At 38.5% G+C, this 17308-nt stretch overlaps 3 protein-coding genes across 3 annotated transcripts; 2 read left to right on the top strand and 1 right to left on the bottom strand.

Annotated features, from left to right (window-relative positions):
* Positions 1-15: 15 nt before the first annotated feature.
* On the top strand, positions 16-2716 carry tmem187 (transmembrane protein 187). Its single transcript, XM_042485127.2, has one exon. The coding sequence runs from the start codon at positions 205-207 to the stop codon at positions 1009-1011; it is 807 nt and encodes a 268-aa protein (XP_042341061.2). The 5' UTR covers positions 16-204; the 3' UTR covers positions 1012-2716.
* Positions 2717-2979: 263 nt separating this feature from the next.
* Positions 2980-9776, bottom strand: LOC121941606 (uncharacterized). Its single transcript, XM_088075293.1, has 8 exons — positions 9698-9776; positions 8532-8676; positions 7782-7840; positions 6345-6470; positions 5402-5540; positions 5167-5331; positions 3892-3973; positions 2980-3755 (listed from the first exon to the last, which is right to left on the bottom strand). The coding sequence occupies exons 1-8, from the start codon at positions 9774-9776 to the stop codon at positions 3546-3548; spliced, it is 1005 nt and encodes a 334-aa protein (XP_087931419.1). The 3' UTR covers positions 2980-3545.
* ndufs8a (NADH:ubiquinone oxidoreductase core subunit S8a) lies at positions 9672-16686 on the top strand. Its single transcript, XM_042485330.2, has 8 exons — positions 9672-9780; positions 11527-11581; positions 12221-12286; positions 13201-13290; positions 14239-14347; positions 14522-14585; positions 14904-15032; positions 15958-16686. The coding sequence occupies exons 2-8, from the start codon at positions 11539-11541 to the stop codon at positions 16087-16089; spliced, it is 633 nt and encodes a 210-aa protein (XP_042341264.1). The 5' UTR covers positions 9672-9780; positions 11527-11538; the 3' UTR covers positions 16090-16686.
* Positions 16687-17308: the final 622 nt, after the last annotated feature.

The raw sequence follows: 17308 nt of genomic DNA, 5'->3' as shown, positions 1-17308 counted from the left end.
CAAATGACCTGTGGAGGGCTTCAATATGCGTTTGCTGTGTACAGTCTGCCTCAAACCAATCCAGACCCTTCATTTTCAACCATGTGATTTTGGAACCCGGAATAACAACAACAGCTTCGACTTTTGATCTCAGTCCCTCATCACTTGAAGAAAACCTTCCCAGAGTCACAGCCATCCCACAAACAGCTAGTCTAAGAAGCAGTAATGAAGTCCGCTCTGATTCATGTCTCGGTGTCTCTCGTGCTGTGTGTCGCCTGGGCGAACACTAGTCTGTTCGACGAAGTTTCGGTGGACTTGTCTCCGGATCATTACGCAGAGAAGGTGATCGAATATCTTCCCTGTTTCCTGTCGATGCCCTGTAACTGTCTGGTTAACCTGGCTTATATCTACATGGGGCTGCACTGGCTGTTTTGGCACGGAAACGGTAAAGAAACCCACGAGGGCAGGTATATGAGACAGGTGTTCGCCTTCATGGCTGTGTTTTATGGTCCCGTGCAGTGGACGCGCCTCGCGCTGCTGAGTCGCGCTCCCGCCGTGCTCGACCAGTGGCTCACGTTGCCGATCTTCGCGTGGGTTCCGGTGTGGATCAGCTTCATAGAGCTCGGGCCAGCGAAGTGGCGCGCAACGCACGCGGCAGCGCTCGAACTGTGTTCTGTCCTCAGCTACGGGCTCGCGCTGGTGCACGAGCGGGGCTTCGAGGTGGCGCTGGGCTGTCACGTCGCTCTCGCGGTGTACAAGGGACTCCGCGTGCAGCTGGCGCACGGGGACGGCCGCACGCGGGGAGATCTGCTGCTGGCGGTGCTGTGCTGTGCGGGGTTCGTGGTGCTGAAGCTGCTGGATCACTGGCTCGCGCGGTACTGGTTCTTCCAGCGGCTCACTGGACACTTTTGGTCCAAAGTGTGCGACGTGCTGCAATATCACTTCAGCTTCTGTTTCCTGACCGCACTGACACAGAGGACACAGGGGACACAGAGGACACAGCGGGAGAAGACAGCAGCACAGCAGGACTGAGAGACAACCAGACATGAGGAGCCCTGATGAACTTTTAGAGGAGGAAAAGTCGAGAGCTTGACTATAATTTCAAAATTCACAATGCTTTTTCACAATCCAGCGTGGGACTTCTTTGAACAGTTTATTAGAAACCATAACGCCAGAAGAACTGTTGGCATTGCACGTTTCTGCAAACCACTGACACACTACATTATTGTGAAGTGCATACATTAAAAAATTACATTTCTTCAGTGTGGTGAAGTTGTGGTTAGAGGTGGGTAATACTGCCCTAAAATAATATCCTGATATTTTGGGGCATTTTGCAGTTACAATGTTTTTAATTGTGTGAAAAAATATTATATTATTGATTCCAAGAGCAATAACATTAAAACAAAATAAGTTACAGTATTATGTGTCAACATAACAGTTTGCTTGAAAATAATCAGTAAACACTAAACAAAATGTATCACTCAATTCTTCTTCTCTTCACACAACAACAGTAACTGAGAGAGTGACAAATTCTGTATAAAATGTAAATAGTACAACAAAGTGAAATCAGTCACAAACTACACATGCAAACAGTTGTCAAAAAATGCTACTATCAGAGCAGTTTACATAGAGCAATTAGTCATCAAAAGAGACTGAAAAGTCTGAGGCTATGCATTAAATATTTGGGATGCCTAAGCCTGAAGACAACACTGATTCTACCTTACTGAGGTCACTCTGAACTCCACCATGAAGCCAGTAGCACTTCCACTTTCAGCCACGCCTTTTGTTGCCGTGGTATGATGTTAACACGTCAAAACATTGCAATTATCACAATATAAATTTTTCATATCATATTAAAAATTATACCGGTATGGCACACTCCTAGGTGTGGGTATGTACAGGCACAAAAAGCACTTTGTTGTGTTATTTTATGGGGGGAAAACCCCAAAGTTTTGTGGCACAAACAGAGCTAAGAAACGCTTAATTGTGCTGCTGAAAACATCTATGTTTTGTAATAAAATACCCAAGTGTGGAGGCACAAATGGAGCTGGGAAATGCTGCAATGTGCCACTAAAAAATCAAGTTCAGTTAAAAAAAAAAACACAGTCTCCACAGTCTGCAGCTCTGCCAGTGTCTCGCTGAGGTGACACACCTTCCACCATCCCCTCCACCGACTGATGACAAAGTCGTCTCATATACTACGTCCTTTTAGAAACGCTGATATGATACCTTCGGTAACTGTGCAAATGCAATGTAAAAGTGGTTTGCAGAAATGAACAACGCAGACATGTTCTTCTGGTGACGGCTGTTGTGGGCTATTACACCACCAACTTCCACTGGGTTGGATTTAATTCTGTCTTGGTGGACAGGGCCAAAACAAATGTATTTTTAGTCTGTCTACATTTATTGTACTATAGTACCCTCAGAGACACTTCTGGTGCCTTGCCATTAAGGCATTTGTACACATTAAATAATAAACTGTGATTTAAAATGTTTTATAATTAAGTGGCTTATTTTCTCGTATTCAAAAATGCGATCTTGTAATGTCATTTTGAAACGACTGTTGTTGCTTTGAAGGAGAAAGAGCATGGTGATAAAACAAAGTACATGCATCTAGTAGACCAACATTTCATCTGTTGCATTTGCTCTGAGTTTGTGTTTTAATTTGTCTGTTTGAAAAAGTGCCTTATGCATAAAAGAGACATTAAATAAGTAAATGTTGCAAATGCCATGTAAATGTTGTCATGTTTCTGTGAATATCATGTAACAAAGCAGGTGAAATGTGTTCTCAGGTTTATAGACCCAACTGATGTGAAAACCTCAAAATTCAATTTTTCTAGACATTTCAAACATGATAAACTTACATGATACAGATGCGACTGTCAGATATCTCAGAAACAAAATATAAACCACCACATGAAAACAAATGATCACATCTATTATTATATTATTATTCATGCGTAATTAATTGATGATTTGGCATTTGTGGTTTTTGGTCATTTTACATGAGACAGAATGAATGTTGTTCTGTTTTTACAAGGGTGAAAAACAGAGAAGGATTTCATTTTTTCCTGGCAGTGTGGTGAATGTTTTGAAACTGCAATTTGACCTTCACATTTGGAAGCAGAATTAAACACTGACTGAATAAAATAGTAAGAAAGATATCACAAAAGTTATTATATAACTGCCTCAGATAAATGCAGCTGTCTGTGGGACGTGCCAATATATCCAGGAATAACAACCCAATTGCCCGAGAAAAAGTAAAAAGAAAAATACTTGGCATTGTATGTTTTTGCAAACATCGCCACAAAACAACCACATTTATTTCCTAAAAAGTAGCTGGAAGCAGCAATGACACTAAATCAAAACTGGTTCTGTTGTATGTTGCTCTTGAACGTCTCGCCTATGTGCAAAGGCATCTGCCATGCCCTCCTGGTACCAAAGTCAGCTCATATACTACATCACCATAGAAACATTGATGTATGAAACGTGCAAATGTAACATATTCATGGATTGCAGTAACGTACAAAAATGACATAAACACAAATGTGGAGCCCCTCACACATTTACATGTCATGTTTAGTGACAGACGTGAGGACAGGCTCTGATGATGTTTTCCTATTGGTCCACAGCAAGGCCAATCCGGCCTCCCGGAAGTCCTGATGGGAGCAATAAATAAGAGCGTTCAGACCACAGTCCAGATATGACATCACTGATGACAGTGTCCTCAACCAATCAGGCGCTGGTGACAGGTCCATCCTGCCCAACAGGAGCAACTGACGGAGAGGTAAAAAAAAAGGAAACAGAGACAATCCGTGAGTGGACATGAATGTGGATTTTACATCTGTGTGCAGATGCAACGTAGCTCGTGTTGTTTCATGTATGTTCCTAGTGAGTGAGTGCATATTTCACCTCAGACACAACAAAGGGAGTGTAGCAGAGGATGTAGGAGGCCACCAGCAGAGGAGTGACTGCAGACAGATCTTCATCATCACTGAGACAAAAAGGAAACAAGATGGAGAGAGGAGCAAGAAACATGCGATTTGTTTAATTATTTACTGAATTCTTTATTTAACTTCTCGTTTCTCAGCCTGCTATGAAACTATGAAAACTCCATCCATTTACTTAGGTATGTTGCTGCTAATGGCATCATACAATTCCTGCAGAGGATTTTTAAAATTTGCATCAGAGTCTTGTGTCCTGTCGGCTCTGAACAAGGTCTGCCCATCTAGTGCAATAGTGTGACTTGGGATATTAGGGGTTAACCATGTCTCTGTGAAGATGTGCGCGGTGCATTCTCGGATTTCCTGTTTTTTTCCTGTCACATTTCATCCACTTTATTCTCCTGCGACCGGATATCAGCCTTTTTATGTTTTCATGTCTGCTACCATAGTTCTCCTACACCAGGGCTGCTGTTTTTGATGAGTTTTGATGACAGCCAATTTAGGGACTAAACATCAGTGGCACCCCTTGGGATGGGCTTTTTTTTTCCAAAAGACAAACATTAAGCTTTATTTTGAAGGAGCACATTGATTGTAAGGAACAAAATATTTACTGGGAACAAGCCGTCATAAGTTCAAAGAAGACTCGTGGAAACACATAGAACCCATTTTCATTGAGATATCTTGAGGTGAGATCATGGGATCCCTTTGAAAATGGCCATGCCACTTGTTCCCTCACCCAAATTTAGCCTTTGGCATGTTATTTTAGGTCCCTTCCCAACAACATATGCCAATATGGTTGGTAAAAATAGTAGTAGTTTCAAAAATGAGTGTGCCACAGTCTCTTAGTGGCAGTAATATTGACCTAATAGTACCAGCCATTTCATCAGGGCGCCCCGTGGTTGGCACAGAACTTTCAGTTAACTTTGTCTACAGCGTGCCAGAAAATAGTCCAAGGGTCATGTTTTCAGATAGCTTGTTTTATCCAACCAACTTCCAAAAACCATTTGTCATCATATATGATAAGGAGAAGTACCAAAACCTCACATTTGCAAAGCTGAAACCAGCATTTGGCATTTTTGCTTGAGAAATTACTTAAATGGTTAATCCTGACAAATGGACTCAGCTGTAAGTCTGCTCTGTGTACATGCTGGTCAGAGAGGATATTTTTCTTTCTTAAACGACTTGAAAAAAAACTTAAAAATCCAACTTGTTTTGTATCACTTGAGATGACTTTTTCTTTTACCTGTTGCAGCTCGAGCGACAGCCGATGGCACTCAGCAGAGAGCAGAGGAGGATGAGGAGGAAGGGGAGGAAGATGCAGACGGAGAAAGCACAGAGGATGTAGACCAGCATGTCGGAGTAGCTGTTCTCCCAGAAGACGGCACACAGCATCTCTGCAGGGTCGTACCTGGAGGAGAGAGATGATGACATGAAAACAGCATGAAGCACTGACTGAAAACATTAAGTTAACTTCATACCTGATCCAGTTGTAGACGACAGGGACGCTCCCAAACACCACCCCCGTCACCCAAGAAGTCAAGCAGGCTGTCACCATGACAACAAAGAGAGGACTTCTTGTGGAGGCCTTTCCGATCAGCCGCTGCACGCAGAGGACAGCTGTAAAGGAAAAAAGAAACCCTCAAACTGACTGCATCAAAGGACTTACAGGACTGTTTCCTCCTATAAAGGTACGAATACGGGACTATAGCTGTGTTTGGGTGAAGCCACATTTTGCTGAAACAATAAGTCCGCTGTCAAGATGCAACATATTATTGTGGATTCAAAGTCTTAAATAACCTAATACCTTCAATAATAACACAAATTACACATATTCTACACAGAGAATGACTGAATGGAAATCACTGTTTCATTGTCCATCTTACAAAATACAGCAGAAGGACTTAAGAAAGTCAAACTATCACTTTAAGAACAGACTTTCTGCTCAGCCTGTCTCATTCTTTATAAAATTGCATATTAAAGTGAGTTAGCATCTCATTTGGGAAATCAATTAATCTGGCTACGACCAGAACGTGAAGAAAAGCAGAAATGCCAGTGTGCTAATTCTATACATCTCAAAGGACAATTAATACATTTTATCTAATAAAAATTTAAAACAACCTCAAAGAAACACAGCCAGTATTTTACAAATATTCAAATGCTTAACTGTATTTTGGGTAAAATCACCAGTGCACTGTACAAACGTATCTGTAATCCAAACAGTCTATTTTTTTTATAGTCCTTATTTTGACCGATTAAGTCATATAACAAATAATTAAACATAGATTTTGTTCAATAAATCTTAGATTATCCGTGAAGTCAGAATGAACATAAGCCTTCATGTAAGAATATCACTGTGGGTTTCCACTGTACGGAGAATCTCTGTCGTGATGACGTGGTTTCTGTTGGTGTGTTCAGTCGTACCTACGCTCCCTATAGACGAGGTGATGAAGGCAAACTTAAGCAGGCTGACGACCTCACACCACGGTGACCTCTGACCTCCTGTCAGCATGGCGAGCAGGGAGCCGGAGATGATGAGGAGGGAGCAGCCTGCACAACACAAAGTTCATTATCCGAAATGATGACACCCTGCACTGAGATTACATGATAAACACAGTGATTTATGTGATACAAAACTATAATCAAATATTATTATGAGGTGAGTTCAGAGATGGTGGGATACACCAGGAAAGAAAATCACAACCAGGAATTTTGGAGAGGAAGACAAAGTCGGAGAAGGAGGAGAAAGAAAAATGAGAAATGAGAAATACAGGAGGATCCGTCAGCATAACTACACCAGTCATAACTTTTGCAAACTTCCCAAATTAAAGAAATCTTTAAAATTCTGTTTGGCATTGTGGAGTGCGATTAGTCAGAGTGGGCATTAGCATCTTAATTCTGCATCGCCTTCATCGTCACTGAGACAAGAGCTTGAATTAACAACCTTAGACACCAAAGGCGACTCACAATCTCGTTAAGCTACCTGCCAACTGATAAACCAAAGATTTGTGTCACACTGACTTTGATAATCACTGAAGTAAAGGCAGATTTCAAACTAGTTTCAGAAATTCCGTTAAGATAAAATTTGAGAGTTTCTGTACTTCATCTGGACAACATGTAATTGTAAATTGTAAAATATATTATATATTATATATATAAATGTATATTTTACAATGTATTGCTTTGGTTTTTTTTTACTTTCTCACATCAAGTCATCTCCCCTGAAACTCAAAACTGCCAATGCCATGTCTGTTTTAACCCTTTGAAACCAGAGCATTTTGGCTTGATTTCTTTCAAAAACACAAGGAGAGGGCAACGAGCAACTTAACAATATATTGACATAATTCCATATATTGTAAAAATTCTGTTTTTGAGATACAATTCTGAAATTTACCACACCACTTCTGCAATGACATTAAGATTTCGTCTTTTTCATGAACAATTGAGATTTTTCCAGGGATAATTTGCAGTAGCTTTTTACACAGAATATATTTTGATGCACTGTGAGCTCAGTTTTTGATATTACAACATTTGGCTGGGTAGTTTGTGGAGGGCAGTCTGTGTGTAGGAAGAGACAGATTTAATTAGCTCTGCAATTTTTGAGAAAAACAGAGTGATGGGCTTCATAATTTCTGATTAATTTTGGGGCTACAGTTTGATTAAAGTTTTAAACTTTAGACTGTTGCTGTAGTGCCGTTATAACTGTTAGTGCCAAATCTGAGGAAGTTTGGCATGGGACTGGACTGGAAAAATTCGGTTTAATTGTTTGGACAATTTCATGGTAGGAAAAAGAGGAAGAAGGGGGAAGGGCCGAGCCCTTAGCATGTAACGCAAAAACATTTATTCAAGTGTAAATTGTACCTAAATCTGACAAGGTGAGACAGAGGAAAGGAAGCCAGTAACGACAGCTGAAGTGACTCCTGTGCTGAAAATGAAAAACAGAAGAAAAGAATTGAACATATGTTTAGATCACACAAAAATGAGTGAGTAATTTTAACCAGGGTGCATTATGGTCTTCAGTACTTACAGACACAAGTACATGTTATATGAATGAATGAATGACTTTATTTCAAACCACAAATTAAAATATATTATAAGCAAACAAACAAACAAAACAAAAGTACTGTGTCTGAAAAGGAATAGGCAGAAGTAAAACTTATACATCCCTACCCTGTGTTTACTTTTTTCTTTTAACTCATATATTATTTCAACAAATTCCCAAATTTATTTACAACTCATGTGCAAACAACAATACCCAGTTTACTTACCACTAAATTAAATAAATAAATAACGACCACAGGTTTGTTTACAATTCAAATATTCCTGTGTTACAAACTAAATATAAACACCCCAACACAACCTTTTCTCCGCCATATACCTACCAAAGAATATATTTTTTTGTTTAGTTTTTTAAAAAAATTATTTATGTTTGCGTTTTGTTTCAACCCATCACCCAACCCATTCTACACAGTCCCCTCAGGTCCAAACCGTACACTGAAATGCACAAAGACTTTTTAGCTGTTCGAACTGTAATTTGTTTTTTAAAACTGAATTCTCCTCTTAAATTATAACCCCCCCAAAAAATACCAGTTTAAGAAACAATCATAACACCTTACCATGACTTTGACCAGCAAAACAAAGCAGTTTCCCACAACTCCCATAACCATCTCCAGTCCGAGCACAGCCACCAGCAGCCACCTCTCTGCGTCCCGCCACGCACGTTCAGTGAACACCGTGGCATTAAACCACTCACTCACTGGAACATAATGTACAGAGCATGGCGCAGTTTATTATCAAGTAAAGTACTCGGAGCTGGATCACTGACTGCGGTTTAATACCAACTTGTTCTTAACTTAATTGTTTATCTTTTGCACGTTAAAAAAGTATTTTTTTATTTGATAGGAAAAAGGCTACACTTACTTTTACGGTGAACAGTCGGTCTGCAGCCTTCAGCAGTGTTTCTATGTGTTTGCAGAGAGCTCAGTGTCATCAAAATCATTTTCAATTAAAATTCACATGCTCCATTTAACTCTGCTTGTACGGCTCTGACGCACATTGTGTGTGTGCCTGTAATTCAGCCTCTACTACAATTATCATTATCCTGTAGGTGTTGATAACTACAACAGGAAGGAAAATAAGATGCTATTAGAAATCACAAGCAAATACAGGTCTCCCAGAGATCCTCAAAAAGTCATAATAAGCATTGAACTGATTAATCTTAAAGAAGGCCTTAATTGCTATTAAAATGTCTTAATAATAATCTTTCAAAAGCTTTAAAAATGCTGACACTAGAAATGGGATTTTATTATAATTATTTTCTGACATTATAATGTTTTATTATCATCATCATTATTATTATTATTATTATTATTATTATTATTATTATTATTATTATTATTATTATTATTATTATTATTATTATTATTATTATTGTTGTTATTGTTATTGTTATTATTATTGTGTATGCTTTCAGCAGCCACACTACTTTTATCCATTTTTTATCTATTGTAATACTTCACCTTTTTTTTGATTGACTACTAATTCTGCATACTTTCAGCTACAGAAACCATTCAAATGTCAAAATGTTATGTTCCTCAAGTACATTTATGCCTCTCATTTTTTTATGTTATCCCTCAAAGTATTAAACATTTCTTTTTTTTTTTTTAACCTTTTCAGTTAACATGAACTTTTTCCTTTGACACTTTTCCAGTCCAAACTTGTTTTCATAAAAATAAATGAGGGAGTTTATTCTGTGCCGGTGTCTATGACGCCATCACGTCGGGTAACTTCCTGTGCACGTAGGGTCCGTTCCGCAAATCGTCCGCTGTTCTGGTTAAGAAGGCCAAATAGCGACATTTCGGTGAGTTTAAAACCATTTTAACTAATAAAATCTAATTTATTAGAAAGTCAGTTTGCGTCACTTTAAACAGTCAATGTATCATTATCTATATCTTTTGCTGAAACGATCAAAATGACTCTTAATTCACCTCACGCGACCTTTGTGCAAAAGTCCTTGACAGCATGTAATGTAACCTGGCTGCTAATCAGTGCTATATTAGCTCAGCGACGAGCCTTTACTTTTCACCATTCAATGCAAACTTAACTACTTTTTCTTGTGCAAAAACCAGTTATGATGTGCCGCGAAGTCGAGTGGTTACAAGTGTATTTTGTGTGTGCTTTGCAAGCTAATGTTGGCTAACGCTAGCTAAACAATGTCACGCTGCTGGAGGAAGTCAACGTTAAGGGTTAGCGCTACATCAGGGTTAGTTTAGGTCAATAATTCACATTTAACGTGAAAACTTTACATTTAAGGCACCGTGCTGTACCTCAGTATGTGACTTTTTAACAAAGAGTGATACACGGCTAACGTTAGCAGGTGAGAAACTGCGACATCACATCAACTGCAGAGCAGGTGATTCAGTGATCGTTGTTTTGCGGCTTTAAAGTCAAAATTTAACATTACAGTAATGTTGAAAGTTCACAGCAAGGCGCATAATAAAGTCTTAAACGTCGCACAGAGACTTTTTAGTATTTTCTAAAATAAACCTTGCATTATTTACAATATGGCACATAGGTGGGAGCTGTTTACTTTAAGTCAGTTTTTGCTTCAGATGTATACACGATTTTTACAAGCATATGTATAGTAAGCATAATAAGCATGTTATACATAGTTTAATTTTTAAAAAATGACATATTGGTGTGGAAGTGCACCAAAAAGCACATATTTACATCTTTTTATTCTGTATTTATACTTATTTTATACTTTTATTTCTACTTTCTACAGTTCTCTAATCATTATATCAGAAATAATCACCTCTCATTAGGGGTTGACAGATTATTGGTGTGGGTGATATTTGCCATTTTGCAGATTCTCTATCTGTTTTTTATTTTGATGATAGCTGATAAGATTAATTAAAAAGTGCAAAGAAAGTGTCAACATGGGGAAAAGTTTTACTTTGCCTCAGGGAGATGTTTTTATTTGTTCATTTTTAATTAATTTTGCACTTGACTTAATAAAAAAATGTTGCAGGGGAACTTTCTGTGTATGATGCTGAAAGTTTCAGTTTTGATTAAACATTTGCTAAAGGTTTTTCAACAAAGTTTTGTGTTGGAGTTTGTTATATTTCAAATTCTAAATATCGACTGAAAGATTTTCATTTTTTTCGTAAATGCATATTGATTGCGGATACTGGTTTTTGGTCTCATTAACTACTAATAATCAGTACAGGTATCAGTCCTGGAAAAACAATATTGATCGACCCCTAATTCCTTCATACTTTAAGTTTGTGCTTGTTTGTTTTAATGTGTGCATTCCTTCAACTGTAATTGTATTAATAGTTGTATTACTTTTATTTAGTACCTGTCTGCTTTTTATACTTTTCTATTGTATTATTTGCATACTTGCATGGTTACGTGGGTGGTGTTGGAGAAACGGCATTTCAATCCTGTCTTTGTCCTGTATATATGGCAGAACAGACAATAAAGTTGACCTTAACCTTGAATTTGATTTTCCCCTGGGGATCAATTAAGTGTTTCTGATTCTGATCATGTTTGATGCAGTCACTATTTTTAAACTATTTCTCATTGTTATTGTGTCTGGTTTCAGCTCTGAGACGTGATGGCTGCCACATTGCGTTTACTTTACTCCGTGTCAAGGCCAGGTAAGATTTCTCATTCACAGGAACAGAAACAGATGCCCTTGAACAGATACGAGTAATTTGAGTGCAACTGGCATGATAGCAGGTTATCCATTAGTAACACACAAATATAATTTAGAAATGACAACAAAAGTTTCAAAATCTTGAATCACATGGGTTTAGATGTGTGTGGTGTGCCAGATTAGAAGAAGAGTTCTGGCTCAGCAGATGGCCACATATAAGAAGTAGTGTCTTAATAACAAGGTTCCCACAGTCATGGAAAACCTTGATAAGTCATGGAATTTCCCAGTCATATTCTCCAGGCCTGGAAAAGTCATGGAATTAGTAGAAGTCATTGAAAGTTTTGAGAAAGTCATGGAATTATGTTTTGTGTGATAAAATTGTTACAGTAACCTTGCACGGATAACCATCATGCAATGTAATATTATGGCAAATTTAGTTTCTGATTAAATACATTTTATTATTATTATTATAATTATGGGTCTTAAAAAGTCATTAAAAAGTTTTCAAATTTTGTCCATGAAAATGTATGGGAACCTTTCTAATAACACATCAGGTACCTTTGTAGTATCCTCTGGTGTTATTGTCAGTGGGATGTATCCTAATTATATTGCATGTTTTAAAATATGTCTTTCCTTTCAGGCACTTTTGCTGCCAGCCAGAATCTTGTGAGGTCCTTCAGTGTGTCTGCACAAAGGGAAGGATTCAGTAAGTACCACTTTGACACAAACAAAACTCAGAAACTGCTCCTGCTGGATCCTGGCTTTGACATAAATACTGACTGAATACTGACATAAATACTGACTGAACACTGACATAAATACTGACTGAATACTGACACTGCAATAACCTGACGTGTAATGAAAAGCAGTCGTAATCACACAGTTGTGCTGCTGTGACACAAATGTTTTGGCCTGACTTCTTGCTCACCTGGTGGAGTTTGTGCCACACAGGCCGAGTCCTTCGCAGTGGCCTCGGTTTGATTCCAACTTGTGGCCCTTTGCTACATGTCGTCCTTCCTCTCTCTCCTCCCACCTTTCCCGCCTACCTAGTCCTGTCCTATCAATAACGGCAAAAATGCCCAAAATAATAAAACGTGTCAGATTCTGAAAAGCTTTGCCTATGTGAGCTATGCTTTAAATAAAACCTGAAAAACAGGCTATAAACAAACATTATCACAATGCTTTCAGAAACATCCTGTCCAGGAAAGTCTCAGAGGGCAGATGTATCCTTAGAATAAGTCATAAAAGCCGATCACGTTCTGTGAGTGTGCGGTGACACCACTGTGTTTATTACTTGTTGTGTGAATATGTCTAAAGACCTAATTATACTCCATGTAACCACATGAAGAAAGTGTTACGCATATGACCCAATTATAAGAGAGGCTGCTGAGACCACATGTTAAAAACAAAGCATGAAAAAATACTCTATCGGACTGTTGTTAAAAAAGATGTATGAGTGGGAAACAGGAATGACTTGATACGTGGTCTCGTGTGATATACACACATGAAAGTTGACATTTCACACATAAATGGTCATCTGTATAATCCCATCCCAGTATGAACACACACACCATCATCAGCAGCAGCTCTCATATTATCTGGTTGTGTTTGTGTGTGCAGAGTACGTGAACGCCCAGGAGATCCAAGATGACATGAAGTCGATCACAGACCGAGCCGCGCAGACGCTGCTGTGGACGGAGCTCTTCAGAGGTCAGCTGAAAGGCACACAGAAAATAAATAAATATAGTTCATGTTACAGTTGTGAAATTAGTGAATCTTGCCTTCATTTTCCTTTTTACTAGTAGTCACAAAAAATAACTGCAGCAGCGTAGAGAAAAGGGATGCATTTATGTCCGTTTTTCGTGCTCAGTGCCACTAAAACAGTTCAGCATGTGGCTGCTGAAATATTTCTTCAGTCTTTGTCTTTCCTTACTAAGTTTCTTTTGGAATCATTTCAGATTATCACAATCAGGTTTTTTCATGGCTCCTTAAAACACTTTAAAAGGCATTCAATTCTGTAAAAAAGGCCTTAATTTGTATTGAAATGTCTTCTCTCTTTTGGATGTAACATTGTAAAATCTCAAAATAATTGGAAATATGTGTTTTTTTAAAAGTAATTTACAAAATTTAATGTCACACATATTAGGACAGAAGAACCAGCAACACTCATGCATTTACAACATTCAGTCAAATCAAAAATGACCAAGTGTTTTTCATGGAATTGATACTTTTTATCATATAATTGTATTGTCTTCCACATGTTCCATTATAAAATTTTAAATCACCTACATTTTTAACTTGAATAAAAAAAATAATGTTCACGTTTATTTTTCGTCACTTTTGGTTGTTGTAAAATGGGTTTTAAATTAAATTCTGAGTGCCATTAAAAAAAATTAAAATGTTTTAAAATTAACTTGCCTTAAGCTGTAGAAATCCTGATCACAATGTATTTTATAGTCACATGTTCATATTTAAAAATAGCTTGTGGGGAAGCTTTTGCAGCGTGCACACAGTGAAGGGTACCAGATCGATTTCCAGCACTGAAGGTGGTTTGGCCGCCGTTTTTAATGAAAAATATTCTTTATCTATGTGATCTGTTTTTGTCAGTTTTGAATGTTTTTTCTCATTTAAACATCAGTGGTTGTGTTGTGATAACAGGTCTGGGCATGACAATGAGCTACTTGTTAAGAGAGCCCGCCACCATCAATTACCCGTTTGAGAAGGGACCGCTGTCGCCTCGCTTCAGAGGAGAACACGCACTCCGCAGGTGAGGATGACTGCTCGCTGCCTGAAAACAAACATCTGGAATAAACTGAGTGAAGGTTGTAATTGTATCAGATAATAGTGAAGACTGTATAACATGAAAGAAAGAGGCTCCTTGGTGCAGCAGCAGCACTCTGGATCAAATCTCAACAGAGTCTTTGTGATGATGTCACACCAGGTATCCTTCAGGAGAGGAGCGCTGCATCGCCTGCAAGCTGTGTGAAGCGATCTGCCCTGCACAGGTATACACACACACACACACACACACACACACACACACACACACACACACACACACACACACACACACACACAGAACACAGAGCACACTAGATGTAGCATCATTTTTGCCTTTTAACATGAACTTGACAAAACTACTTGCACTCTCTGTATGTTTAAACCTTAAATCTTTCCTTTGAATAACACATGAAATGTATCATTAAATAAATGTTTTATGTCAGTTGTGAATAAATATGCATAATATGCATTTTTTTTTCAATCTTGATAGCAGATCAGAGAAAATAGTGAGTTAGAGTCTCAAACACTGTTTTTGTTTACAGGCCATCACCATCGAAGCAGAGACTCGTGCTGACGGCAGCAGGAGGACGACTCGCTACGACATCGACATGACCAAATGCATCTACTGCGGCTTCTGTCAGGAAGCGTGTCCCGTGGACGCCATCGTAGAGGTGTGTGTATGATCTCGATGATGCGTAACATGCAGGTCCTCAGTATGTTAAGACATACAGTGAAATCAGTTTTTGATGTAATATGTCACATGATTGTTGCTTAAGTACTTTTAACAACCTCAATTTTTCAGCTGGCTTTGTTTTAACATGGTCATGATTTTATACAACTGAATGCATTACCAGTGGTTGCCTAGCACATCACTTACTGCAGTGTGTTGCAAAATAAAAATAAAAAAATCACACAAATTGCACCATTATGGCTCACAAGAGTTACCACGCTGTAGGGTTTCGAATGAAAAGTGAGCATTTTAAAAAGTAAAGCACAGGCCATGGTGTGTAAATTGTAATATAGGTGTCATTAAATATGGCCCACATGTTCAGTAAAGTAGAAGTTAGATATTTGATGTGTCCTATTCTGGAGTGAACACGCTATAAACAAGCAATCATTTAAAGAAAAAGGTTTCTGCTGCAACATTAGATAGGAAAACTGCAGATGGTTTGTTGGAAAAATACTTGAGGAAAATATTAATAATAATAAACTTTATTCATAGAGCATATTTTATTGAAGGAATGCAGCTCGAAGTGCTTCATGATAAGAAATGCAACACAAAAAACAAGATTAGACAATCAAAAGACAGCCAGTGATAAACAGATGATCCGCTCCGCATCATGAGGGAGCCAGCACATAACCATCGCGTCATGTGACCTATAAACGCCAAAAAAAGTGTTTCCATTGCACTTTTGCAAAATGTGACTTTTTCAAATTGCCTGAAATACAACCTCATGTGAGCACAACATCTTTGGGATAAACAGGATTTTTTTCCCCCATTAGGTATATTTTATATTCACAATATCAGTTTGTGCAGTTTAACCTCTGATCTGTGTCTCTTCTCTCTGCGTCCTCTCTCTGTCCTTCTCTTGTCAGGGTCCTAACTTTGAGTTTTCCACTGAGACCCATGAAGAGCTGCTTTACAACAAGGAGAAGCTCCTCAACAACGGAGACAAGTGGGAGGCTGAGATAGCTGCCAACATAAAAGCTGATTACCTCTATCGATAGATCCCGCCCCCCAAAACACACACACACACACACAGTGTACAGTTAGCACATACCAGAATAACCTCTCTGACACACACACACACATACGTCCAACTGTACATACTGTAAGAAGACAGACTCAGCTGTGGAGGAGATTCACGGTTGGATTTAGGTCTGCAGATGCATCTTTTAATCAAACCAAACATCAACACATTTCCTCTGGTGTCAGTGTCATCCCCTCTGGTGTGATGAATATACTTTAATATGTTTTTTTCTGATTTATGCCATGTAATTGTTTGGATTCCATATTTATTGTAGAGCGATGAATACTACACTGGTTGTCTGTTTGATGATGAGTGTGCAACAGTTCAGCTGCCTCAGTTTGGTCCAGTCTGTGTTCATCCACGCGGCCGAGTCCGCAAAGTCCCACCGGACGCAGACGCGCACAGACGGAGTCATGCTGTGGCAGTTGCAGTGCTGCACATCGACGGCAGATTGCAGATGCTCCACACCACTATACATGGATTATTTTTATTATCTTGGATGTCGGTGCAGAGTTTTATGGTCTTTGTGCATTTTCCACCCTGACTCAAGAAATAAAATTCTGGGAGAAATAAACATGTTGAGCGTGAAAGTTTCATCTTGACTTGGTAAAAAAGAAATTACAACAGTAAATCACATCTCAGTGTGACCAGATTGAACACACTGAGTGAGGACTGCGACCCCTCTGTGAAATTTCATTAAAGCTCTTGAAAAAGCTAGTAACTGGACCTTTAGTTAAGAGGGATAATAACGCAAAGTTTGGTTTCAGGTTTCAACTTTTAGCTTAAAGGGTACAATTATGAAGGGAGTCTACCCATATGTAACTCAGCTGTGTCCTTTAAATGTTACTTAAATTAATCTGTGTGTTGTCTGCTCACAGCGGCTGAACATATGTCCTACTTGCTTGCAAATCATATTTGAAGTAAGTGTTTTATTAATAAACAGAATTTTACAATTCTGTGTGTTTGACAAACATTGATCAAAATATTTTGATTTACAGTGTAAAGACATGCACATAAACTGAGAACTCATCAGTTTTTAACAAAATGTACTTTGAATTTATATTAAAATGCAAAGATTTTACATCTAGATCTAGTGTGACAGCAATTTAGGACAGCTTGCCCTGGATAGCATCCCCTACCACAGTTATATTTCTATGCAGGTTTGATTTTGGCCATGTGTAAAAAATAAAAAATAA

This window comes from Plectropomus leopardus, chromosome 3 (assembly GCF_026936395.1).
Source record: "Plectropomus leopardus strain MGB_pleo_1.0 chromosome 3, ASM2693639v1, whole genome shotgun sequence".
In the NCBI taxonomy this organism is placed as follows: domain Eukaryota; kingdom Metazoa; phylum Chordata; class Actinopteri; order Perciformes; family Serranidae; genus Plectropomus; species Plectropomus leopardus.
Note: the sequence above shows the minus strand (reverse complement) of the source record. Positions and strands in the feature narration are given on the sequence as shown.